A 25,120-nucleotide genomic window follows, 5' to 3' on the forward strand; every position below is an offset into this window, starting at 1 on the left:
CCCAGCACTGCACGCACACCCACACACACTGCACAGCCCCCCAGCTTTGCATCCTCTCCCACCCTGCACCACAGCGCCCTCCCGGCATCGCACCCCCTCCTCCCCATCGCGCAGCCCCCAGAAACTGCACCGCACGGGCCCCTCGCACTGCAAGCTTCTTCCCCCCTCCCAAATCCCCTATCGCGGACCCCCAGCACTGCATCCCCCCACCTCGCACTGCCTGCCCCCCCAGCACCGCACACACACACATTACCCCCACACCCTACCCCCATGGCCCCCCACCACTCCAAGCCTCACCTTTGCGCTCCCTCAGCACCGCACACAGCCCCCCGCACACAGCCTCCCCGCACTGCCACACCGCTCGCAGCATCGCCCTACACGGGCCCCCCCCGCATTGCAACCCCCCCTTCCCCCGGCACCGCATGGCCCCCAGCACTGCAAATCTCCACCTTGCGCTCCCCCCGGCACTGCCGGCCCCCCAGGGCACCTGCCCCCCAGACCTGCAGCCATCCCGGCACTCCGCGTCCCGGCTCCGGGCGCCCTTCCCCGCTCGCCGCCGCCTTTGACTTCCCCCCTCGCCGCCCCCGGGCCTCGGGGTCCGCCCCGGGCTGGGGGGGCTGGGGGGGGGAACGAGGGGAGCCTGGAAACTGCCTTCCCCACCCCCCCTTCCTTGGGAGGCCGCCTTGGAAACCGCGCGTAGGGCGCCGACCAATCAGGCGGTTGTTTACACTGGCGTGATTGACAGCGGGCTGGCGGGCCGCCAGCCAATGGGAAGCGAGGGGAGGCGGGGACTGAAGGTGCGATGCAAAGCAGACAGACACACGCATACATACATACACACAGAGACACATACACACATGTACATACATACACATACACACAGAGACACTTATACACATATACATACACACACACATACACACAGAGACACGCAAACAGACAGACACACACACGCATACACAGACAGACACATACATACATATACACATACACAGACATATGCACATACACCCAGACACACACACAGTCACACACACACACACATACACACACATACACACACATACACACACATACATACACACACACACACACCACCCCACACACACGCCCCGAACGCGCATGCTCCTTGAGGCCCTCCCCTCCCATTCATCCGCCCGGGCTTGAATTAGGCGCCGCGCCGCGCTCTGATTGGCAGGCAGCTGGCGAGGCGCCAGCCAATGGGGAGAGAGGAATCGGGGCGGAGAGGGCCGGGACGGAGGGGGGGGGTGAGGGAGGAATAAAAAAAAAAAAAAAAAGAGTGAAAGAAAAGAAGGGGGCGGGGCTTTGAGAGCCGGCGGGGCGCGAGCGCCGCGCGGCGGCCAATCAGGGGAGGGGCCGGCGGGGGGCACGGCGCTTATTAGCATGGCGGGGCGCGCGCCCGGGCGGAAGTGCGCGGGGCCGTGAGCGGGGAGGGCGCGGCGGGGTCCCCCCCCCCCTTACCCCCCCCACTCCCCCCACCCCCCCCCCTTTTCCAACCCCCCCACCCCCCCCCCTGCTTCCCACCCCCCCCACACCCCCACCCCCCCCCCCTCCGGTTCCTTTGCTGCAGGAGCAGCCGGTGCATGGGCAGTGCACGGGCACCGCAGGAGCACGCTGCGCACCGCGGGACCGCAAGCAACCCCTCGGTAAGTGACTGCGAGCGCGCCGCTGGGCTGCGGGGGCGGCGGGGGCTGAGGGGGTGATTGTAATTTTTTTATTTTTTTTTTTTTTATTTTCATTATTTTTATTTTTTCCGCTTTGGTGTTTCTTTTTTGGTTTGCTTTTTTTTTTTCTTTTTGTCTTTTTTGCATTGATTTGTTGGCATTAAAATAATAACATTTTCGTGATTTTTAATTTTTTTTTTTTTTTTTGCTTTAAGATATTTTTCTCTGGATTTTTGGGCGTTAGGATATTTCTCGCGTTATCTTTTCCGCGATAAAATACCTTTCTCCGTTTCATTTTTACGTCAAAACATTATTCTTTTTAGCCTTAAAAACCTCCGCCGAAAAACCTTGTGCGCTAAGGGATATTTTTTTTTGCATCGAAACATTTTTTGCGTGAAAACATTTTTTTGCATCAAAACATTTTTTTTCCATCGCCTCTCTCTGCGTGAATATTTTTTCCATCAGTTGCTTCGGCCTTAATTAATTCCCTTTGAATTCTTTTTCCATTAAACCTCTTGGCTTAGATTAACTCCCCGTATTATTTTTCTGCACTGAACATTTTTCGAGTTAAATTAACAGCCCTTAAATTTTATTTTTGCACAAAAGCTTTTCTTGCTTTAAATTACCACCCCACATAATTTCCCCCTTGAATCCCTTTTTCTTAAACATTTCCCCTTAAAATCCCTAGCCTTCTGTTTTTCCTCCCTCTGAAAAAGAAAGGAAAAAATCGCGTTTCCACCATTCTTTTCTCCGATTTTTACTTACAAAACCCTTATTTTTGGGGGGCCGAGCGTGCGTCTCCTCCTCCTCGACCCCCACCATCCTCCCGCGCTGGCTCCGCGCAGCCCCGGCCCTGGGGGGTCGGGGGCCCCCGTCCGCGCTCGCTGTTCCGCGCCCCTTTGTTCGCCGCGGGCCCGGCCCGGCCCCGGCCGCGCGCCGCGCTCCCCGCCGGATCGGGCCCCACCGGCCCCGCCGCTCCCGAGAACAATGCCCGGGTGGGCCGGGGCCGGGCACCGGGGGGGCAACCGGGGCCGGGCAAGCCGGGATGGGGGAACCGTAGAGAGAAGGGTCCGTGCACGGGCAACCGGAGCTGTGCGAACGGGGGAGGGCGGCGGGAAGAGGGGCCCGAGGAACCGGGAAGACAACGGGGAAGCGGGGCCGGTGCAGCGCGGAGGCCGGGAGAGGAAGGGCAGCGGGGAAAACAGGCTTGGAGCACCGGGGGGAAATCGGGGTTGGACGGAGCCCGAGCTGCCGGGAAAAGCCGGGCCGGTGCACCGGGGAGAGGGGAAAAGAAGGGCCCGAGCGGCGGGGAGCGGAGGGCAGTCGGGCCGAGCCCCGGGGGGGACAGTGAACAGGGGAAACAGGGGACCGTGAACTGGGGGTACTGGGGAAACTGGGGTGCTTGCTCCAGGGATGATAAGGAAACCGGGAAGCGTGCCCGGGAGGTACCGGAGAAATCAGGGGTCTGTGCGTTACTGGGAACCACGAGCCCGGGGGTACTGGGAAAATCGCGGGGGGCTGTGCTCCGGGGACGGCTGCGGAAGCGGGAACCGTGTACAGGATATCGTGGAGAAAAGGGGGCTGTGTACTGGGGAAACTGGGACTTGGGGCTGGGAAAACTGGGGCACATGCACTGGGGGTACTGGGAAAATCGGGGCTCGGGTACTGGGAAAACTGGAGGGGAGCTGTGCTCCGGGGATGGGGAAAGTGGGGACTGTGTACAGGGGGTGCTGGAGAAAAAAGGAAGCGTTTACTGGGGAGCTGAGCACTGGGGTTACTGGAGAAACTGGAGACTGTGAACCGGGGGTCCTGGCGAAATGGGGGTTACTCCAGGGATGGGGGGAAAACCGGGCCCAAGCACTGGGGGTTACTGGAAAAAAAGGTGTCTGTTTGCTGGGTGTACTGGTGGGCTGGGGAGCTGTGTATGGGGGTCCTGGGGTCACGGGAGGGGCATCACCCCCCGGCCTGGCCACGCTCTCACCTTCTCCTTTCTTTCCCTTGCCCCAGGAACGGAGGATGAGCCGGGAGCTCCGGTGCAGGGAGCGGCACGCCGCCACCGAACCCGTCCCGCCGCGGCGCTGAGGACCACCGGCAGTGCCGAGGAGCCCCGTCGGGGTCCCGCCGTGCCCCCCGCGGGCAACACGCGGGCGGGTGGGTGCCCCCGGCATGGAGGGCCGTGACTTTGCACCCCCGCCACCGCGGCTGCTGTCGGAGCGGGGCACCCTGGGCCACCGGCACGGCGCGGGACGCGTGGCGGCTTCGGCACACGGTGCCGCCGTGCAGCCCCCCGGACACTTCCAGCCCACCAAGTATTTCCCCGCACCCATCTCCATGGCCACGCACACAGGTCAGAGGGGCTGGGGGGGGGATGGCGGCGGGGAGGGGCGGGCGGGAGGGGTGCGGGGGTCCGGCACACCGGGGCTCGGCCTCTCCTTTTGTGCCGAGCCCGGCTGTCACCGCGTCAGGGCGCTTTGGGGGGTGGGCGTTGGGGGGGATCGTGGGTGTTTCCCCGCTCTGCTGGTGAGACCCCGGGGCTGTGCCGGCACCATCATGGTGCCCGGACAGGGAAGCGCTTTCTGGGCAAACAAGGAGGCCGTTATGTGCAGGGCCGGTGCCGCGGTGCCGTGGCGAGGCCGCGGCGAGTCCAGCAACCCCCGGCTCTATGTCAAGCGCCTGAGTGTCAGGGTGCGAAGGGGTTTGCGACGTTCGTGTGTGTGTGTGTGCGTGTGTGTCCCCTTGCAGCTGGTGTCCTTGTCCGGAGACGGGACAAAAGCGCGGCGTGGTGCGGCCAGCCGTGCCGACACCGGGATGAGGATCTCCGGATCCGGTCGCTGCCCCGGCATCCATGGCGCTTGCTGCCCGCTCGGCTTTGTCCGCGGCAGCGAGTGCTCGGCTGAGCCCCGGCGGGGGCAAATCGGGGTGCAGGTTACCCAAAGTTGGGGTGCTTATTATGGGGGGGAAGAGGGGGTCCTGGGGGTGTAGCGGGCAGCAAGCAGGGTGCAGGCAGCGGGGAGTTGGTGGTCTGTGGCTGAGCTCTTGGGGGACGGAGGTGCGGTGGGAGCAGGGCTGGATCCGGTGTGCCTGCTCGGTGCTGCCCGGGGCCCCCCCCGTTTCCCGCCGGCACAGGCGGTTTTCTCGCGGCAGCACGGCGGCAGCGCCGGTTATTGTCGCCGCCTTGATGAGCTGTGAATACTAATAAAATTATATCTGCTTTAATGGGATTACAATTAGTGCGTGGATTAGGGCGGGGGGCACGGCCGGGCCGGTGCGGGGGGGTGACAGCAGCGAGAGGGCTCCTGGAAGGAGGTGGAAAGTGGGGGGCACTGGGGGGTGCAGGGAGGCGGCGCCGGATCGGGCCCACGGCCGGGGCGGTTTCGCTTTGTGCTGGCAGCCGAACCCCCAGGAGCACCGCTGAGCCCCCCAAGAACACTGCCAGGCTGGGGGGGGTCATCCCCACTGCCCCCCCTGCTTTGGGCTGTGGGGGAATGAATAAGGGTCGATGGGGTGGGGGACCAGTATGGGGGCTTGTCCCCTCTCAGCTGGCAGTGGCCACGGGAAGGGGGAGAATCTCAGGGGGACCCCCACGCTGGTGTGCCGCTGGCTTCCCTCTGGCTTCTTGCTGTGTCCCTGTGGTGGTGGCCGGACCCTTGCGCCTGCCGGGGCCTGGGCGACACATGGGAGCCCGAATGCAACGGAGGTTGTTAAAATAACATGGATCAGGCTAAAAATACCCCGGCAGAAACTTGCTTTTAAAAAAAAAAAAAAAAAAAAAAAAAAAAAGGAGAAGCCAAACCCAACAACAGAAAGAGCTAAAAATATTCCCAGCTTTGGCAGGGCCGGCACAGCCAGAGCCCTTCCCGGCGAACCGTGCTCAGAGCCTCCCGCCCGGCTGGGAACATCGCTCAAGCAAATAAAAATGATAATTTGGTTCCTGGTGTGGTGCCGGGGCTGGCGGGAGGGGGGTCCCCAGGCCCAGCACCCCGGTGTCCCCCGCGGCGTGGCCGTGCCACTGGGCTGGCAGCCGTGGCAGCGCGTGGAGCGGTAATTAACGCCGATGATTGATAATTACCCCACCCAGCAAATAAAGGCGGGCAGCGGTTTGCCAGGCGGTCGTGGCGAGGCCGACACGGCACGCGGCAGCCTGGGGCGCCCAAGAAAAGGGTGGTCCGGCCACGCTCCCCCAAATGGCTCCTGGGGGTGGATGGACTACACCTCCCAGGAGCCTTTGCTGGGGGCCGGAGGCCACCCTGGGAAGGGGAGATAAAAACTGTTTAGTTTGATTTTATTAAAGCCATAATTCAGGGCCACGCGGTTATTGCAAACAAATGCTTCGGGTTGTGCCGGGGTTTGGCACTGGGACTGTGCAAATGACGGCGTGAGACGGTGCCGCAGCCCTGCCCGGTGCCGGTGGGGGGGACAGGGACCCTCGGAGTGCAGCCCCCATAACACCATCATGGTGCTGCTGGTGGCACAGCCCATCGGGGTGCTGTGGTCCCAACACCCAGAGAGGCCGAGGGTCCCAACGCGCCCCCAGGCACTGAGGGGTGAGAAACTGTCCGAGCCCAGGATGATGATGGGGCCTCCATTTCTTTACCCTTTTGATGTTTTTATGGACTATTTCGGAGTTGAGGTCACGCTGGGCTGTTCGTCACCACGGCAGAGCCCTCGGTGTATGCGGTGTGTAACAGTGCTGGGGGGCTTGCACTGGGCTTTGCCAGGACCACCGTGGCAGTGCCGGGGGGCTGCTTGGCTGTGCCAGTTTGTGCGTCCTGGTGCCAGTTTGTGTCCTGGTGTGGTTGTGCATCCCAGTTCGTGTGAACGTGTGGCCGTGGTGTCTGGCCTGCTCCCACAGCTGTCCCCCTCCCCGGATTGAGTTGCCAGGCGGGTGCTGCACGGTTCGGGGGCATCGGGGGGCAGGTGGGGACAGTGGTCCCCAGCCGGGGTGGTGACGCAGGGCCAGCTGCCAGCGCTCCACGTTGCAGCTTCCTCATTAGTGACTGAAGCCAGGGGCTGGTGAGGGGCTGGGGGGCTGCGGCACAGCCCCGGCATGGGGGGCCCAGCTGTGATTTAAAAAGTAGGTGTTCAAGTTAACACTGATTTGGGGATGAACTCATCTGCTCCCCAGCAGCTGCTTTGTGCTGGGGTGGGACACGTGTGTCCAGGGGACACGGGAGCCCCTAGTCCCTCGGGATCACCCTGCAGCCGTCTCGTCTGTTTGGGAGTAGCCCGATCTGTGTGGAAATGCCACTGCACACCAGCAGCTGCCACGAGCCCTGGGCACCCTTGGTAAATGTGTTGGTGGCCCCAAACTGGGAAGCCCTGGGACCTCTGGGCCGGGAGCATCCCTGTCCCACCCCCCAACTGCAGCTGGTTTGTCTTGTGGCTCTGATAGCGGCGATCTGCAGCAGGCTGGTGGGGAATTACAGTGGAAAACAAAAATAGAGCAGGACTTGGTGATTCGGTGACTGCAGCGATTCACACGGGCTGCACACACACACACACACACACACACACACACACACACACACACCACCCCCCAAGCAGTAAATAAACACTCGCCCCATAATCTCATTCTTGGAGTTCTTCTTTATCCGCCCCGTAAAGCGAAACAGATGGGCACAGCACGGCCCTGCCTGCCCCTCTGCACCCGCTGCCTGCACCCCCGTGCCTGTCCCCTCCCTTCCTGTCCCCTCCCTGCCCACCTCCTGCCCCACAGCATCACCCCGGGGCGAGATCCAGCCTTGCTGGGATACCCCAGCTGTGGAGGGAAGGGGGGATGAGCCTTCACAGCCCCTCAGGGGTCATCCAGACCCCTGTGAGTGCAGTGCTTCTCAGGGGGTCACCGGGGCAGTGGGGTCACTGCAAGCTCTTAAGTTTTCGGGGGTTCCCGTGGAGGGGGAGAGCACGTGCTTGGCCACCCCATGCCACTGGGCCCCTACAAGATGGGACAGAAGGACCCCTGGAGCTCTCCCTGGCTTCCCTGTGGCCACAGGCCCCCAAAACCGCCTCTGGGCTTTGCAGCTTGTGTGTGCAAGTTGTGCAAGTGGCGTGCACCGAGCAGCACACGCCAGCTGTGCAAGGAGCACGCACAGAGCAATGAACATGAGCCCCGTGCAAGCAGCATGCACGGCCCTGGTGAGCGTGCGAGCATGCAGCCGTGCACAGCCCCAGCAAGCGTGCAAATTTGCAGCGGCACAGACCCCCGGCAAGCGTGCAGCGTGTGGCCCCGGAGTGTGCAAGTGTGCTCAGCCCCTCGCCCCCCCCTCCCGGTCCCCTCCGAAGGCCGCCAGCTTGCAAGTGGCACTTAGCACGGCGCGGCTGCCGTGTGATTACCCATCGGATAACGTTTTAATTGCGCTGCTGGCACTCCGTCAAGCTCGTTTGAGCGGCGTTTCGATACCGCCACGTTTATTTAGTGCCATAACAATATGGATTAATCTTAAATTATAACACCGGGGAAATTATATTACATTTATTTCCTATTTGCCAAATATTTAAAGGGGACGTGTGGGTTGCAAAGCGCGTGGAGGGTTTTGGAGGGGGCGAGGGAGAGCAGGGGAGTGGCGGCTCCCCAGGACTGGGGGGACACGGCGCGGGGGGTCCCTGCCAGCTCCCGGCGTCACCGTGTGCGGCCCCGCCAGGAATGTTCCAGCCCCAAAATAGCCAAGGGAGTAACTCAACCCTGTGCACGTCCCCCCTGCCACTACCATGACTGGGACTGGGGCACCACCCCCCTCTTCCAAATGGAGCCCCAAAATCCCAAGGTGCAGCCCTCACCCTCTAGAGCAGGAGGGGGTGACAGCATTGGAGAGGGTGTCTGGGACCCCCCACCATTTCCCAGCAGTGCTGCCCTGGGGACCCTGATGCTGGCCCCCAGTCCAGTGACCTCCCCTGTGGGGCTGCACCCCCCTGTCTCCACTTGCTGGTGGGGGAAACTTTCCCTCTTCCCAGCACGTTCCTGTCTGTGCAGGACTCAGCACAGGGGCAAAGAGTGGCTTGGGGGGTGGGGGGAAACACCCTTTGCTGCCCCCCACCAAGTCTGAGCTGTGTCCTTCCCTAGTGCTGCCAGTGGGGTTGTGCTGAGACTGGACATGCTCATCACATGTGCGAATCTTTGTGGATTTGGGGCCAAAAAGCCCCTGTCTGTGATTTGCTAATGGGGAGGTGCAGTTTCAGTTACCTCTTAACTCTTTCCTGCCTCACCTGAGGGGTCCCACTGCCACCAACACCAAAACGTGAGTTTTGGCATACCTCCTCCCCTGCCTCAGTTTCCCTGCCTGGCCACACCGCAGGGTTTGTCTTGGTATCTGTGGTGTCACCAGGGTCATGGTGAGGGGTCGTCAGGGCCGGCCAGCTGTGGCCATGCTGAAGTTCCCAGTGTGGATATGGGGTGTGAAGCCCCCACATAGCCCAGGGCTGGTGGCTATAGCTGGGCCACCTTCCCTACTACGCTGGCACCCGACGGGGGGGATTTTCCTGCTGGCTTTGCAGTGCTGGAGCTGGGGGTGACTCACGGTGCTGACCACGGGGATCCGGGCCAGGGAGTTCCCGCTGACATTGCTGGGGGGGCGGCCAGCGTGGGACCCTCTGCCCACCTGCCCCGTGCTGGCAGCTGATCCCACGTCTGCATTGCTGGATGCTTGTATGATGAGTTGTGTTCGGACTCAGGGACCCTTTCCTGTACTTGCTGGCAGCGATGAGGGGGAGCAGAGCTGGGGAGGAGGTGGGGGGAGCCGCTCTGGTTGTGCCCTGTGCCGTGCCATGCCGTGTGAGAGGCTCCGGGGGTGGGAGCGGAGTTGTTGGCCGCAGGGCCGGTGTGTGCCGGGGGACCCGGCAGTGCCAGGGGCCGTGAGTCAGCTGTGGGGCTGTGGGGAGCCACGGCCCCCTTGGGACACCCCGCGCCAGCCCGGCCCCCACTGCCATCCAGGCAGGGGGGGGGAATATTTTTACAGGCTGTTTCACAGCTTCCAGAAAAGGCTCGTTCTGGAAACCTCGGCTCCCTGCCCGGCACGCTGCCGGCCCCACGCCCCGCCATGGGGTCCCCCGGCACGGCGGGGCCGGGGCGGTTGCCCACGGGCACGGTTCCTACGGGACGCGTCGGCGGGGCCCGGCCGCCCGGCGGGACGTGCCCACCGCCCCGGTACCGGTCCGGGGGCCGCCGTCTCCGGTACCGGTTCCCAGGGTGGTGGTCGGGGTGCGGCCGTGCCCTCCCTGGCCCGGCCGGCGCAGGAAGGAGCGGGGCTGCCCGAAACCACATCCCGACACTCATCCCCCAGGCATCCCGGGGGGATTAGCCGGGGAGCGTGGGCCGGCTTAGAGCAGAGCACTGCTTCCTGCCCCGGGCGGGATGACCGCCAGCCCGGCCTCCCGCACACCGCCCCCAGCCGTGCCGGGCCATATTGAGCCGTGCCGGGCCATACTGAGCAGTGCCGAGCCGTGCTAAGCCATGCTGAGCAGTGTTACACCGTGCTGAGCAGTGCCGTGTCACCTGGAGCCGTGCTGAGCCGTGCCACAGCCCGTGTCAGCACACACATGGACTCTGGAGCAGAGGCACAGAGTGGGGGGCAGACTGAGCTCCCCCCCAGCTCAGGTGGTCCTACCATCCCCTCGTGGCCAGACCCTGGTGGGCAGCTCTGGGTTAGGTCTCCCCAGGGGATGTCAGGGGTCCCTGGGCTGCAGGGGAGGCTGCCATGAGGAGGGTGGGGGTTGCCTCCCTGCACCCACATGTGCTCAGCATGCTCATGAATGTGGTTCAGACTGGTGGGACTGGGGAAATGGGGGGGGGGGGCATGCAGGAGGACACGTGTGATCACGGCAGGGACACTCGTGCACAAGCAACATCCACACACGAGCGTGCCCGGCGAGTTGGGGGGTTGTGGGTAGCCCCCCCTGACTCTCTCCTCTCCCCACACAGCTGGCAGCAGCCTGATGGGGAGTGCTCCCACCTCCTCCTTCATGGGGGGCTTCCTGAGCAGCAGTCTGGGCTCGGGGGGGCCCAGCCACCCTGCCGGCCCCACTGCCTCCCCCCCGGAGCCTGCATTCCGCGCACCCCACTCCAGCACCTCCCAGATCTGGTTCTCACACTCCCACGAAGGTGAGCAGGTGCCAGGGAAAGGATGGAGGGGGGCAGCACCTCTGGGGGGGGTTACCGTGGGGTGGCCAGGGGTTCCCTGCAGTGCTGGTGGGTGACAGGGACCACAGGGTGGTTGTGGCACATGTTTGGCATGCAGTGAGCTTTGTGGGTGACAGTGGAGGGGCACAGATGGCAGCCTGCCCCACACAGCCCTTGGGGCATCCATGGGGACCGGGCTCAGCCCCCCACAAGTAGGACTAATGGCCAGGGGGGCTCATGCTGTGCTGCAGCCCCCCCACCCCATACCTCAACCTGGGCTGAGACCAGGCTAGCTCACATCACTGAACCAGGGACTGGTACCCCTGTGCTGGGTCAGGCTGCAGTGTGGTGGTAGCCCTGGTTAAACAGAACCCCCCCAGTGAGATTAGGGGGGCTCCCCCCAGCCCTTCCAGTGTCCCCGTCCTCCCAGGTCGGGGCGGTGGTTCTGGCGTGGGGCCCTGGCAGCCAGCCCAGCTGGTAGTTTGACCAGCTGCCAGTTGGCTCCCGGCATGCAGGGGGGGCCTGGGGGGGACACACAGGTAGTGCCACTGACCGACAGCCCACTGGAGAGCAAGGGCTGTGCCAAGCCACTGCTGACATGAGCCCAGCAGCACCTCCAGAAGAGTTATGGGGGCCCCTAGCCCAGAGGACATGACCAGCTCCAGCAAAGTGTTTCAGCTCGGGGTTGGTTTTGGTGTGGTGTGTGCCATGGTATGGCACAGGGACGTTCAGAGGGGCTGCATGCTCCCTGGCCCCCCTGACCACTTTGCCCCCCAGCCCCAGGGTACCCCCGCTTCTCTGGGAGCTTGGCCTCCACCTTCCTGCCCATGAGCCACCTGGACCACCATGGCAACAGCAACGTCCTCTACAGCCAGCACCGCTTCTACGACAGCCAGAAAGGCAGGTACCGGGGTCTTGGCACGGTGCCACCCCTGGGGGTGTCTGGGGTTCCCCGTGGGGGTACACACCCCCATCCAGGCATGGTGTGGGGGCTTGGGTGCCTATTTCCACACCAGGGGTCAAGATGGGGGGGCTCAGTGTCTGTCCCTGTGCCCAGGGTGAGGGTCCTGTGCCGGAGCAAGCGCTGGATCCCCAGGGGGGTGTGGGTTGGTGGGCACCCAGCCCAGCGCCGCTCTTGCTTTTCACAATATTGTGGCGGGAGCTTAATAGGGAACATTGTTTGGGTGGGAAACAGAGCTAATTAGTCCGTGCCTTCCCCCCTGCGCTCGTTAGCGGGGACTCGTGGCACTGGCACAGCCGCGGTGGTGGTCACCCGGCCCGCAGTGCTGTTGGGCAGGGGTCTGCGGGGGGCTCACCCTTTGCCATCCCCTCCAGATAACTTCTACCTGCGCAACCTTCCCGCCCAGCCCGCCCTGCTCCCCACCGGCCACGGCTTCCCCGGCATCGCCCGCGCTGCCCCCGGGCCCCCCGCCAGCTCCTGCAGCCGGGAGCAGCGGGATGCTGGGGGACCCCTGCCCAAGACCCCCAAGGACTTCGAACGCTTCCTGGCGGGCAAGGAGAAGGTGGGCAAAGGGGGGGACCCCAAGGAGCGACCGCACGAGGACGACCCTAAGGAACGGCACAAGGCGGTGCTGCCGGTGCCGCCGGAGGGACACTGCAAGGAGGGGCTGCCCCCCCGGGGGTCTGCCGAGGGTCGCCCAAAGCACTTGGCCTCCTGCCTGCTGGGTGCCAAGGGGCTGGACGGTGACGCCGGCCGTGCCGTCCTGCCCAGCTGTGCCGGCAGCGCCCTGCCCCGCGCCGGTCGCTGCAGCGCCAAGGAACCGTGCCGGGGCGAGCGGGAGCCGGGGGGGCCAGAAGTGACCCCCCAACCCTACGGCGAGTGCCTGGAGCGGCGGCAGATGCTGCACCACGCCGTCTCCTATGCCGTGCCCGCTGGACCGGCACCCCTGGGCCCCGCTGCTGGCTCCTTCCCCTGCCTGCAGCTCCACGCCGGTGCCGAGGTGCTGTGCCCGCTGCCGGAGCCGAAGCTGAGCGGGGCCACGCTGGTGCCCTCGGTGGGGCACCTGACGGACAAGAGCCGCTCCTTCCAGGAGCCCGCTGAGGGCAAGGAGCGGCACGCCGAGGTGGGGGCCGAGCCCCCGGCCGCTTACGGTGGCCACTTCCACCACTCGCTGAAGGCAGAGGGCCCGGCGGAGCGGCGGCTGGACTGGGGGGGTCCTGGCACCCGTCTGAAGGGGCTGGAGTACCTGGGTGGGGGGTCAACCGAGGGTCCCCCCTTTGCCAGCCGGGCTCCAGCGCCCAAGGCTGCTCTGGACAAGGGCTACTTCGAGGTGCCACCAGCGCCCAACTGCTCACGGGTCGGCCCCTCCTGCTGCACTTTAGAGAAGGGTCCCCCCAAAGACACCCCCTCCGGTGGCTCCCAGAAGGTGGCACGGATCCGGCACCAGCAGCACCCCGAGGTGGAGGCGGCCGGTGCCGAGGGAAAGCGCAAACCCCTGGAGCTGAGCACCTTGGGCTATGGGGGGCCCCCCCTGCCCCCTTGGGGGGTGCAGGGCCAGGGGCCCCCCTTAAGCGTGGCAGAGGAGAGGAAGGGGCCATACCTGGACCCCTTCGGTGCCGGTCTGCAGCCGGCGACATTGATACCCCAAGGTCCAGTGTTGGGCCAGGAGGTGCCGGCGGCCACCGATGAGGTGTCGGCCATGAAGAACCTTCTGAAGTACAGCAACCAGGCACTGCTGGGGGGGCAGAAGGGCCCCCCCTTCGTGGGGCTGGGGGGGGTGAAGGGCAGCTGCGCCCACCAGGACTCCAAATTCCCTTCGGGAAAAGGACAACCGGAGCTGGAGCGGCCGGACTGTGCCCGTGGCCGGGAGCACGAGGGGTTGGGCACCGGTGAGGGCGAGGTGCGGCAGCCGCCCGTGGGCATCGCGGTGGCCGTGGCGCGGCAGAAGGACACGCTGGGACGTCCCGAAAACTATGGTGGCAGCAGCGGTGGGTCAGGGCGGCCGGGACGAGCGGCTCCTGGAATCAAAGGTAGGACCTGGGTGAGGGGGTTCCTGAGTGGGGAGGTGGCGGCCGGGGGCTTGGTGGTGCCACACTGATGGCTCTGTCCTGTCTCTGGCACAGCGGGCACAGCGCGGCCCATGCACCTGATGGAGCTGGAGGCAGAGGAGGAGCGGGGACGGCTCTGTGAGGAGCGCCTGGGGCTGCCAGGGAGAGACATCCTGCTCCAGTGAGTTGTGGGGCTTGGGGGTCCCGGCTGGGGGGGGGGGGGCCCTGCCCACCAGGGCTGTCCCACACCTTGTGTGTGTCCCTTCCCCTGCTCTTCTCGCAGGGACAACAAGGACCTGGTGGAGTTTGCCCGAATGCATCCATCAGGGGGGTGTCCTGGGGAGCTGACCCCCCACCTGGTGATGGCTGGGGGCTCATCGCTGCCAGCAGGGCAGCTCGGGGGGGACCCCGCTGCCCACCCCCACCCTGCACACCCGCACTGGCTGCCCCGCACCCGCAGCCCCTCCATCTGGATGGGGGGACACTCCTACGGTCAGTGCTGACAGCAGGCAGGGAGGGAGGGCTGCCAGCCCCCCATGCTCTCAGCAGTGGGGTGCTACCCCCTAATTCCAATGCTGACAGCCCCCCCCTCCCCCGGCCCCGCAGGCATCGGCCACCCCGCACTGCACCAGAACCTGCCGCCCGCCTTCCCCCCCTCCATGCCCAGCACCATGCAGCCCGTCTTCCCCCTCTCCCAGGACCCCCCGGCCCAGCTCGTCATCCTGCCCACAGAGCCCCCTGCCCACGGCACCCCCCACACACTGGGTGAGCCTGGGGCAGGGGGATGGCTGCTGCAATTTCCTATCTGCCCATGCTGGGGGGGTCTGGGAGGCACTACTGGGGGGAGTCGGAGGTGGGGGGGTTGGAGATAGAGAGGTGGAGTCTTTGGGGGTGCAGGGTGGGAGCTGGGGTCCTTGTGGGTGTTTATGAGGGTGTAGGGTGGGAGATAGGGGTCCCTGCAGATACTGGGGATGCAGGGATGAGATACGGGGGACTGTGGGGATTCTGGTGGGGGTGCAGGTTGGAGATGGTGTCCTGGGCGGTGCAAATATGGGGGATGGTATCTTCAGGGGTGCGAGCTGGGGCCCCTGGGGGTGCTCCCAGGATTGCAGGGGTGGGGGAGGAGGGCACTATTTGGGTCTGTGGAGTGACCCCAAAGTGGGTCTCCTGTTGACTCGCTGCCACTGCCAGCTGAGGTGATGGACCAGGCATCGCTGTGGCCCCCCATGTACCCGGGCCGGGGTCCCGGCGCCCACCTGCAGCACACGGGGCAGCTGCCCGTGTACCCCCGCTCCCAGTTCCTGCGGCAGCAAGAGCTCTACGCCCTGCAGCAGCAGCAGCAGCAGCAGCAGCACCAACGGGCAGCCCAGGCCCTCGAGATCCAGCGCCAGGCACACGTCCAGGTGCCCGTGGGGCTGGGGAGCAGGGGGCGAGGGATTTGGGGCTGGGGTTGGGGTAGGATGTGGGGCTGGGTACGAGATGCAGGGCTAGATTGTGGTAGGGGTGTGGGGTAGGGATATGGGGTTGGGTGGGAGTGCAGGATGTGTTAGGTGCTGCCATGTGAGCTGGGAGGCTGGGGCCAGGCTGTGGGGCAGGGGCTGGGCTGTGGAGCTGTGCTGTGGGGCAGGGGCTGTGCTGTGGGGCTGGGCTGTGGGGCAGGGGCTGGGCTGTGGGGCTGCCATTTGCTGACCCTAATGTCCCCACAGCGGAAGCCGGAGGAGCTGCCCCTGGAGCTGGAGGAGGGGGGTCCTGACAAGCCCCTCAAACCCTCCCACAAAGCAGTTGCCTTAAACCCTCCGGCCAAGGGCCTGTCCCCGGTGGCCCCTGGCCCCCCCAAGCTGTCCCCTTGCTGCCACTCCCCAGCCCTGCGCCCCCCGGCCAAGTGCCCCGTGGCCCTTCCTGCCGCCCCCTGTCCCTTCCCCGTCTGCCCCGCCACCAGCTCTGCCGTGGCCCCCCACTCCCCTGCCGGCAGCCCCCTGCCCACCCCCAGCAAAGGCAGTGACAGCGAGGATGCACGGGGTGAGGGACAGCCACCCCGCCTCTACCCCAAGTCCCTGGAGCCAGGTAGGACCTGGGAGATTGAGGAGGGTGGCCTGGGTGGTCTCGGGGGGTCTCTGCTCAGCATCTCCCCCTTCTTCCCCGCAGACCTGCCCCCCGGTTACAGCTTCCCCGCCGCCGGTATCGGCTTCTCGGAGGCTCATTCAGCCGAACCCGCTGACCCCGACACGCTGCACGCCGGCTCCCCCCCGGCTGAGCCCGAGCAGTCTCGCACCTTCAGCCCCACCACTGAGGGGCTGCGGGAGCCGGGGACCCCCCAGGAGCCCCCAGCTGAGAAGGCCATGGCTGAGGGTCCTGGGGTGCTGCTGCACCGGCACCACTTGCTCCTGGCCCCGGGACTACCTCCGGCTGCAGGGGACACCGAGGAGCAACCACCAGAGCTGAGCCCCCTGGAGCAGCAGCATCCACTGCCTGCAGCAGGGGCTTCTCCACTGCCCCCTGCCCCGGAGGAGGAAGAGGAGGAGGGCGAGAGCGAAGTCTCCGAGCTGGAGGGCAGCTGCGAGGAGGAGGATGGCGATGCTGGGCAGCCAGGCTGCCCGGGTGGGCTGGATGCCCTGATCGCTGCTGGCATCGACCTGGGGGAGCTGCCAGCTCTGGAGTCACCTGGGGAGCCACCCCCTGCCCCTCCATCGCCTGCCCCCCACCCCTCAGGGATCCCTGGCATCGCCCTGCTCAGTGAGCTCGCTGACCTGGAGCTGCGCCGGCGCCGCTGCGACCTGGCCATGGAGGGTGAGTGGACCCAGGACCCCAACTCCCCTTGGTGTCCCCTACCCCCAGTGTCCCCCAACATCCCCTACACCCTTGTGCCTCTTGTTCTGCGGTTCTGTGCCCCGGTGCCTGCAGTGCTGCGGGTGCTGTGGGCAGTGTCCAGCTCTGGCACCAGCTGCCTGCATGCCGGCAGGGCAGGGGGGGCTGCAGGGGCAGTTTTGGTGCAGGGGCTGCACGAGCGTTCACATCGCTCCGGAGGCTCCGCTGCATGTGCAGGGTAGGGCAGCACGCGTGTTGTGGCGTGTTGGTGGCACGGGGTTACACGTATGTTCAATGTACGGGGTTACACGTGTGCTGGCAGTGCAGGGCTCTGTGCCTGTCTGCAGCGCGTGGCTGCCTGCGTGCCGGTGCTGTGGGGCTGAGGTGTGATGTGGTGCTGGTGACATGTTGTGGCGCTGGTGACACGTTGTGGTGCCCCCCAGTCAGGCCTCTCTCACAGCCCGGGGCTCTGCTCCAGCACTGGCTCCAGGCAGGCGTTGGGATTCCCTCCCGGCTCAGCTTCCCCAGGGAATCCCGGAGGCCCTGTTGGGGGAAGGCTGTGTCCGTCCGTCCGTCCGTCTGTCCTGGCGTGTGCCCAACACCGCGGCAGCCGCGTGGCGCAGGGCAGGCGTGTGGCAATGGCTGGGCCCCGCGCGTGGTGCTGTCTGTGATGCTGTGGGGAGTGGGGTGGCCGTGGGGCCCTGGTCCCCACTGCTCACTCCACAGCAGGGGGGTGGAAGGACATGTCACCGCCTTGGCTCTGCTTGCTAATGACATCATCGCTGGCCGATGACCTCATCGCTGGCTGATAACACGAGCCCGGCCCCACCAACACCCCTTCCCTGACCCCACGGCCACCCCGTGGCACCCCACAGTGTGACCCATCCCCAGCGTGTCCCATCCCCACTGACCCCTAGCCTGTACTGATCCACAGGGCAGGACGAACCCGAGGACCTCCTGGCCTTCAACCTGCAGAACCTGGCCACGGTGGCAGCCGCCTGGTCGCTGGTGGAAGCAGCGGGGCGGGAGAGCAGCCCCCCAGCCCTCAGTCCCCTGCCTGCCTCCCCCCCACCCCGCACCCGCGTCCCCCGGCGCAAGTACACCTGGACACCCAAGACCAAGGCTGTGAGTGTCTGTTGCCTGCAGCTGGGGGGTGATGAGTTGTGCCCGGTCTCAGCCTTGAGAGTAGGGTGGGCTGAGGCTGCCGGTGCCATGAGCTGCACACACACACACCCCTAACCTCTGTCCCCATCCGTGTCCCCCAGGTTTGTCCCTTGAAGGCGGCCATCGAGCAGCTCAACACGCAGGAGGTGGAGGTGCGGATGCGGCTGGCTGAGCTCCAGCGCCGCTACAAGGAGAAGCAGCGGGAGCTGGTGAAGCTGCAGAGGCGCCACGACCACGAGTACGTCCCTGTCCCCATCCCTGTCCCCATCCCTATCCCCATCCCGGTCAGGTCCCAAGGCTGGGGGGTTTTAGGGGGTGGCAGCCTGTGGGGAAGCCAAGGAGTGCTGACAGCAATGCTGGTCATCAGTGCAATGAGTTTGTGCCGGTGCTCAGCCCAGCTGGGTGGAGGAGCCCAGGCTGCATGGCTCAGGGTGTCCCCCCCGCGTCTCGCCACGGCTGCAGGCGTGATGAGAGCTGCCGGAGCCCGGCGCGGCGTGGGCCGGGGCGGCCGAGGAAGCGCAAACACTCCAGCACGCTGGGCAGGGCTGACAGCCGCAAGGTCAAGTGAGTGACCGGCGCCACGTGTCCCCGGGGACTGGGGGGGTTTGTCCAGACACCCCCATGGTGCAGTGATGGTGCTGGGGGGCCGCTCCGGTGCATCCCCTTGGCGTTTTGGGGCTCTCCTGCTCTTGACCTGCTTGGGGGGAGGGGGCTTGGTGGCTCCATGTGTGTTCCCCTTGCTGGCAGTGTGTTCCCCCCGTCACTGGCACCGTGTCCCCCCCTCGCTGGCATACAACCCGCTCTCTCTGTGCCGTACCAACCCATCGGTCACGCCGCGGCAGCGTTCGGTGCTGCCGGCGCTTTATTATTCCCCATTAGCTGCCGTCCCCCCACTCCCGGGCCAGGATAATTGTCCTTCTCTGCTACAAATTGCCTCTCCCGACAGACCCATTTGCATAAATCCTCCGAGCGAGGCCAAACACGCGTGTGCACGCACAGGGCCCCCCCCCTCAGCACCCCCCAGCTCGGTCATAACAGTTAAATCTGCACTAAATGGTTCCTTCAATTAAGACGGAGGGGAAGGGGGAAAAAAAAAAAATTAATCTCCAGGTTTTATGTCGCAAAACATTAGTGAGAGAGTGAAGGTTATGGGGGGGGGAGGAGGGGGAGTGGGGGCTGGCAGCTGGGGATGTGGTATCAATCCAGAGGTGCAGGATCAGTCTGGGGATGCAGGATCAGTCTGGGAGTGCTGGATCTACCGCAGAGGGTTCCAGATCTATCTGGGGGGCACAAAATCCATCCAGGGGTGCTGGATCCTTCCCAGAGGGGTCAGGATTCATCAAGGGATACAGGATCCATCAAGGGGCGCAGTATCTATCCCATGGGGGTCCAGGGTCCACCCAAGGGGTGCAGGATCCATCAGGGAGTGCTGGGTCCATTGGGGTGTTCAGGATCCATCCTGCCAGAAGCACTGGGTCCACTGGGAGTGTGCCAGGTCCCTCAGGGGGTGACAGCCCATGGGATCCATTGGCACCGTGCCCCCCCCTGCTCCCCACCAGGGCAGTGAAGACCAGCCTGTCCCTGCTGTGTGCCGAGCTGCGGGGAGACCCTGAGCACAAGAAGAAGAGGAGCAAGCTGGCCGAGGCAGCTTTTGGTGGTCTTAAGGGCTCCTCGGTGAGTTTGGGACCCTCTGCCAGCGACCACCATCCCAGGGCCAGGGGAGGGGTCCTGAGCTCCTCCCGAGCCTCCCTGTGCCCCCCCCAGGAGAAGGTGCGGTGCAAGAAGAGCGGGTCGCAGGGCAAGCTGGCCTGCAAGGTGGCCCACAAGGTGGCCCAGCTGAAGCAGAAGGTGAAGAGCAAAGGACTCCCTGCTGGCATCAGCCCCTTCCGACGGAAAGACCCCAACCCCAGTGGCCGCATCCAGAAGAAGCTATCACGGCCCAAGAGCTCCAAGGCAAACAAGTACCAACCACAGGACCCCGACCCCCGGCAGCTGGGGGGCTTCAAAGGCAAGGCTGGTGTGGGGCTGGGGGCTCTGCTTAGGGGTGGAGTTTGAGGTCTGGTGTGTGAATGGAGGGTCTGACATGGGGCTGGGGTGGCCAGCACAGGGCTGGAGGGTGCCAGGGGGTCAAGACAGGGGTTGGCTTGCACCAGAGGGTCCCTTGGTACCCCAGCCCACACTGTCCTGTCTTGGAGGGGGAAGCAGCGTGTCCCCAAGCGTGGTGAGGTGCAGGGGCCACTCCAGGGTTCCCTCATGGCTGCCCCCTCCTCTGGCAGATGAACCCGATGGGGACATGGACAGCGAGGAGGGTGAGGAGGGGCCGGGTCTGTCCCTGCTGCCTCCGGTGCCGGTGGCTGTGCTGGGACCCTCCCCGTCCTCTGTGGTGAAGATGGAGGCCAATGAGAAGGCCAAGAAGAAGAAGGAGAGGCAGGGACTGCTCGGTAACGGGGACGCTGGGGGGACACGGGAGATGCCGGATGGGCTCCCGGGGTGTCCCCTGGGCCCCACGTGTGTGTGTCCCCATGTCCCCTCAGGTCCCTGCCGCCTGGGCAGCCCCGAGGGGGAGGTGAAGATCAAGCGGCGGCCGGTGAAGCCGGGGACGGGCAAACTGGAGAAGGTGCCCACACGGAGGAAGGCAAGCGGCTGCCCAGAGGGTGGCAAGAAGAAGCTGAAGACCAAGGGCAAGGAGAGCCTCCGGCCACTGGCCCCCAGTGGTCCCAGCACCCCAGGCCCCCCTGGTGGGCCCTTTTCCTCCCCAGACCCCCGGCACTGCGGGCCAAGGGAGGAGGGGGCTCGGCTGGCCAGCGAGAGGCTGAAGAAGGCAACACGCAAGAGCAAGGTGCTGCAGGCAGCCCTGAGGGTGAGTGGGGGGCACAGGGGGCACTGGGGGAGAGCACCCAGGGGGCTGGGGGTGGCACTGAGGGCTGCAGGAGCTGGGGAATCCAATGGGACTGTAGGGATGGGGACCATGAGGTGCAGAGGGATGGGTGCTGGCTCTGCCCAGGCTGTGGGTACTGTGGGGAGGCAGGGGGTCATCAAGGCACATGCTGGAGGTGCTGGAGTGGTTGGGGGGCTCGGGTGGGCTGTGGTCACTGCAGGGGGGGTCACCAGCCAGCTCTGACACCCACACACACACAGCGGAAGAACGGGGCCCTCTCGCTCACCCTCTCCCCCCGGAGTGCCAAGACCATCCTGAGCAAGGGCAAGAAGTTGGCCAAGGTGAAGAGCAAAGTGGCCAGCAAGCAGGTGAGAGGCCCGGGGGGGGCCAAACCCCCACCTTGGCACTTTGCCCCCCTCCCACGTTCCCCCCCACCCACCTTGAGCTCCCTTCTCCTGCAGTGCAAGGGCCGGGCAGTCAGCAAGCTGCTGGAGAGCTTCGCCGTGGAGGATGACTTTGATTTCGACGACAACAGCAGCTTCTCGGAGGAGGAAGAAGAGGAGGAAGAGGAGGAAGAGGAGGAGGAAGAGGAGGAGGAGGAGGAAGAGGAGGCAGGGGGCTGCCTGGCAGGGGGGGCTGGGCGGGGGGGTCGCCGCTCCCCCCTGCCCCATGCCTGTGCCATCCAGAAGGAGGATCTGCGGGATGGGCTGCACGTCCTCATCCCCAAGGAGGACAGTCTGCTCTACGCCGGCAGCGTCCGCTCCGTCCAGCCCCCCGACATGTGAGAGGGGGGCACGGGGGGCTCTGATGGGCTGGGGGGCTGGGCAGGGGTTCCTGCTGTGGGGCAGGGGACTGGGATGGGGGTCTCTGCCACGGTAGGGTGCTGTGGCACTGAACCCCCCCCCTCTGTGCCCCCTCCCCAGTTACAGCATCATCATCGAGGGTGAGCGGGGCAACCGGCAACGGATCTACTCCCAGGAACAGCTGCTGCAGGAGGCGGTGAGCAGGCTGGGGGGATCCAAGGGGGGCCCTGAGGGGGTCTCCGTGCCCCACCAAACCCAACACGTGTTCCCAGCAGGTCCTGGACGTGAGGCCACAGTCACGTCGCAGCCTTCCCCCCGGCACCCGCGTCTGCGCCTACTGGAGCCAGAAATCCCGGTGCCTCTATCCTGGGAACGTGGTGCGAGGTGAGGAGGGGGCTGGGGGGGCAGCCAGGGGGGCTGTGAGGGGGGTGGGTTGAGGACCACAGCCCCACAGCCTCTTCCCTGTGCTGCAGGCTCCTCCAGTGACGAGGAGGAGGAGGACCCCGAGGCAGTGACCGTGGAGTTCGATGATGGGGACATGGGGCACATCGCGGTCTCCAACATCCGCCTGCTGCCCCCCGACTTCAAGATCCAGTGTAAGTGGGGTGGGGGGCTGTGGGGGGTCAGGAGGGGGGAGCAGGGCTGGCCCTGACCCCCTGCTCTGCCTGTAGGCACCGAGCCCTCCCCAGCGCTGCTGGTCTCCAGCTCCTGCCGGCGGACGAAGCGATCGTGTGGTGATGGGACTCCCCCTGGGGAGCTGCCCCCCAGCCTCTGCCCAGACCCCCGGGACAGCCCCCAGCCCCCCCGCAGCCTGGGCAGGAAGGCAGCTGGCAAGGAGAAGAGTGGTACGGGATGGGGAAGCCCCTGGGGGGGCCAGCGTGGGTGTCAGGGGTGCAGGGGGGTGGGGATGATAGAGGCAGGGATACAGGCAGGGGAAGGGGGTGCAGGGGTTGGAGTGGGGTACAGCTGGGTGCAGGGAAGAGTCCAGGGCTCAGGGCAAGGAGTGAAGAGAGAAGGGAGCTGAGGCTGCAGGGAGGGATGGGGCAGCCCCGGAGCATCCCTCTGCCTGTCTGTCCGTCCTCCCTGGCAGCCCCCAGCCCCTCCTGACCCCCATCTCCCCCCAGGCAAAGCCGCAGAGGTGCTGTCGGGCAACAAAGCACCAGGGCTGAGCGAGCCCTTCCCGGGCCGGCGCGGGGGCCCGGTGCTGAGCTGGTCGGCCGTGGCGCAGGCCAAGCGGAAGGCGTCGAGCAAAAGCACGGCCATGCTCCAGAACCTCTTCCAGGTCAACGGCAGCGCCAAGAAGCTGCGGGCCAAGGAGGCCACCATCTTCCCCGTCCATCATCACCACCACCACCACCACCTTGCCACCCCCGTCTTCGGCAATGGCTTCGGAGCCGACTCCTTCAGCCGCATCGCCAGCTCCTACGCCTCCTTTGGGGCCGGGGCCGGGCTGGTGCTGCCGGCAGCCCAGAAACTCCTGCGGTCCAAAAAAGCCGAGAGGTTGGAGGCAGAAATGGGCAAAAGCAGCCGGAGGAAGGCTGGCAGCGAGTACCTGGTGAAGCTGGACCATGAAGGGGTGACATCCCCCAAGAACAAGAACTGCAAGGCCCTGCTGCTGGCTGAGAAGGATTTTGGGGCCAAGTTGGAGCGGCCGCTGTCCAGCCACGGCTACGGACACGCGGCGCTGGCCGGCAAGGATCGGAAGGGCCGGGCGCCCATGCACCAGCTGCCAGTGGGGCTGGCGCTGCGGAAATACTCCAGCCAGGCCGAGTTCAGCCTCAACTGCGACAGCGACTGTCACAGCTCCTACTCGGACATGGACGAGGACGAGGAGGCGGGCGGGCTGGGCACCGAGGTGCCCTCGCGCTTCATCACCCGCCTCTCGGTTTCCTCCTCGTCCTCCGGCTCTTCCACTTCCTCCAGCTCCGGCTCCGGCTCCACCTCCAGCCTCTGCTCCTCCGACAACGAGGATTCCTCCTACAGCTCGGAGGACGAGGACTCGGCGCTGCTGCTCCAGACCTGCCTCTCGCACCCGGTGCCGGCGCTGCTGGCGCAGCCGGACGCCCTGCGCTCCAAGGGCGGCACCGCGCAGCGCTGCTTCCTCACCAAGGCTGCCGGCACCGCCGGCCCCAAGGCCAAGCTCAAGCGCAGGGAGGCCCTCAGCTTCTCCAAAGCCAAAGAGTTCTCCCGGAGGCAGCGCCTGCCCTCGGTGGAAAACCGGCCAAAGATCTCTGCCTTCCTGCCCGCCCGCCAGCTCTGGAGGTGGTCGGGGAACCCCACACAGGTATGGATGGAGCCGGGCACCGGAGCTCGCCACAGGCACCCAGCTCTCAGCATGGCCAGGGGGGGAAGGAGTGGACAGGGAGGATGAGGGAAGGTGCAGAGAGCGTGGGTGCGTGGCAGGGTGGTGGGTGCATGCATGGGTGCATTGGTGTGTAGGTGCTCAGATGCATGGCAGAGTGCCTGTGAGCGTGAGGCTTGGTTGTGCAGCTGCCAGCACATGGTTCTGGTTGGAAAAGACCTTCAAGATGATCAAGTCCAACCAGTATGGATGTATGGCAAGGTGCAGAGGTGCACAGGAGTGTCTGGGGCTACAGCTCAGGGTGCTGCACTGGGGTGCACAGGGCTGGACGGGTGCAGTGGGGGCCATCCCGTCCGGCTCAGCACAGCTTTCCTGGGGGTCTCACCGGGCCGGATCTTTGAGTCTCCCCCTGATCCCCCCCTGTTCCCCGTTGGCAGCGTCGGGGCATGAAGGGGAAGGCTCGGAAGCTGTTCTACAAGGCGATCGTGCGGGGCAAGGAGACGCTGCGTGTGGGGGACTGTGCCGTCTTCCTCTCGGCGGGGAGGCCCAACCTGCCCTACATCGGCCGCATCGAGAGCATGTGGGAGTCCTGGGGCAGCAACATGGTGGTCAAGGTCAAGTGGTTCTACCACCCCGAGGAGACCAAGCTGGGCAAGCGGCAGAGCGACGGCAAGGTGAGGGGTGGGCTGGGGAGGATGGGGTGGGAGGGGGGTGAGGTGGCAGTGAAGGGGTTGCTGGTGTGTGTGTGTGTGTCACATACTCCCCCCCGGCAGAACGCCCTGTACCAGTCGTGCCATGAGGACGAGAACGACGTGCAGACCATCTCCCACAAGTGCCAGGTGGTGGGACGGGAGCACTACGAGCAGATGACCCGCAGCAAGAGGTACCAGGACCGCCAGGACCTCTACTACTTGGCGGGCACCTACGACCCCACCACCGGCCGGCTGGTGACTGCCGAGGGGGTGCCCATCCTCTGCTGACCCCCACCCTGGGGACAAGGAGGGGGTGTCCATCCTCTGCTGACCCCCACCCCGGGGACAAGGAGGGGGTGTCCATCCTCTGCTGACCCCCCACCCCTGGGAATGGGGAGGGGGAGAGGGCCAGGCACCCCCCCCCCCTGCCATGGGGCTCCTTCCTGGGGGTTATGCAAAGCCCTGGAGGGGGATGGAGGGGGGGGGAGGGAGCACAGGGGGGGCTCCGCGGGGGGAGCCCCCCCGACAAGCCATACTTTCCCTAGTACCTCTGACTGTTTGCCAGCAGGTAAAGCAGAAATCAGGTGTGTTGTTCTATTTATTTTGCCTGTAAATATTGTATTTCTTCTGGGAAGTTTTATGGAAAACAAAGAGAAACCAACAAAAAAAA

The 25,120-nt window shown here is 65.2% G+C and overlaps 1 protein-coding gene across 4 annotated transcripts; it reads left to right on the top strand.

Moving 5' to 3' along the window:
• Positions 1 to 1,568: 1,568 nt before the first annotated feature.
• Positions 1,569 to 24,901, top strand: BAHCC1 (BAH domain and coiled-coil containing 1). 4 transcript variants are annotated; one of them, XM_030461980.1, is made up of 27 exons: positions 1,569 to 1,667; positions 3,693 to 4,032; positions 10,600 to 10,779; positions 11,575 to 11,697; positions 12,133 to 13,788; positions 13,882 to 13,987; positions 14,090 to 14,298; positions 14,413 to 14,571; positions 14,998 to 15,209; positions 15,513 to 15,870; positions 15,952 to 16,593; positions 17,546 to 17,736; positions 17,877 to 18,013; positions 18,238 to 18,339; positions 19,335 to 19,449; positions 19,540 to 19,783; positions 20,052 to 20,216; positions 20,310 to 20,635; positions 20,914 to 21,021; positions 21,115 to 21,434; positions 21,577 to 21,652; positions 21,732 to 21,840; positions 21,930 to 22,052; positions 22,128 to 22,301; positions 22,581 to 23,740; positions 24,196 to 24,432; positions 24,532 to 24,901. In XM_030461980.1, the coding sequence occupies exons 2-27, from the start codon at positions 3,852 to 3,854 to the stop codon at positions 24,736 to 24,738; spliced, it is 7,620 nt and encodes a 2,539-aa protein (XP_030317840.1). In that variant the 5' UTR covers positions 1,569 to 1,667; positions 3,693 to 3,851; the 3' UTR covers positions 24,739 to 24,901. The 4 variants fall into 4 exon arrangements, with proteins under 4 accessions (XP_030317840.1, XP_030317838.1, XP_030317841.1 ...); XM_030461978.1 differs by having other exon boundaries at positions 24,196 to 24,901; XM_030461979.1 differs by lacking the exon at positions 1,569 to 1,667 and adding an exon at positions 2,626 to 2,680 and having other exon boundaries at positions 24,196 to 24,901.
• The last annotated feature ends 219 nt before the right edge of the window (positions 24,902 to 25,120 follow it).

Source organism: Calypte anna, chromosome 18 (assembly GCF_003957555.1).
Source record: "Calypte anna isolate BGI_N300 chromosome 18, bCalAnn1_v1.p, whole genome shotgun sequence".
Classification (NCBI taxonomy): domain Eukaryota; kingdom Metazoa; phylum Chordata; class Aves; order Apodiformes; family Trochilidae; genus Calypte; species Calypte anna.

Bases quoted from the DNA above. Each gene is read 5' to 3' on its own strand.
- BAHCC1 (XM_030461978.1), top strand. From the start codon at position 3,852: ATGGAGGGCCGTGACTTTGCACCCCCGCCACCGCGGCTGCTGTCGGAG. The intron at 16,594-17,545 runs GTGAGTGGACCC...ACTGATCCACAG, and splicing joins CTGCGACCTGGCCATGGAGG to GGCAGGACGAACCCGAGGAC. The intron at 21,841-21,929 runs GTGAGGAGGGGG...CCTGTGCTGCAG, and splicing joins TCCTGGGAACGTGGTGCGAG to GCTCCTCCAGTGACGAGGAG.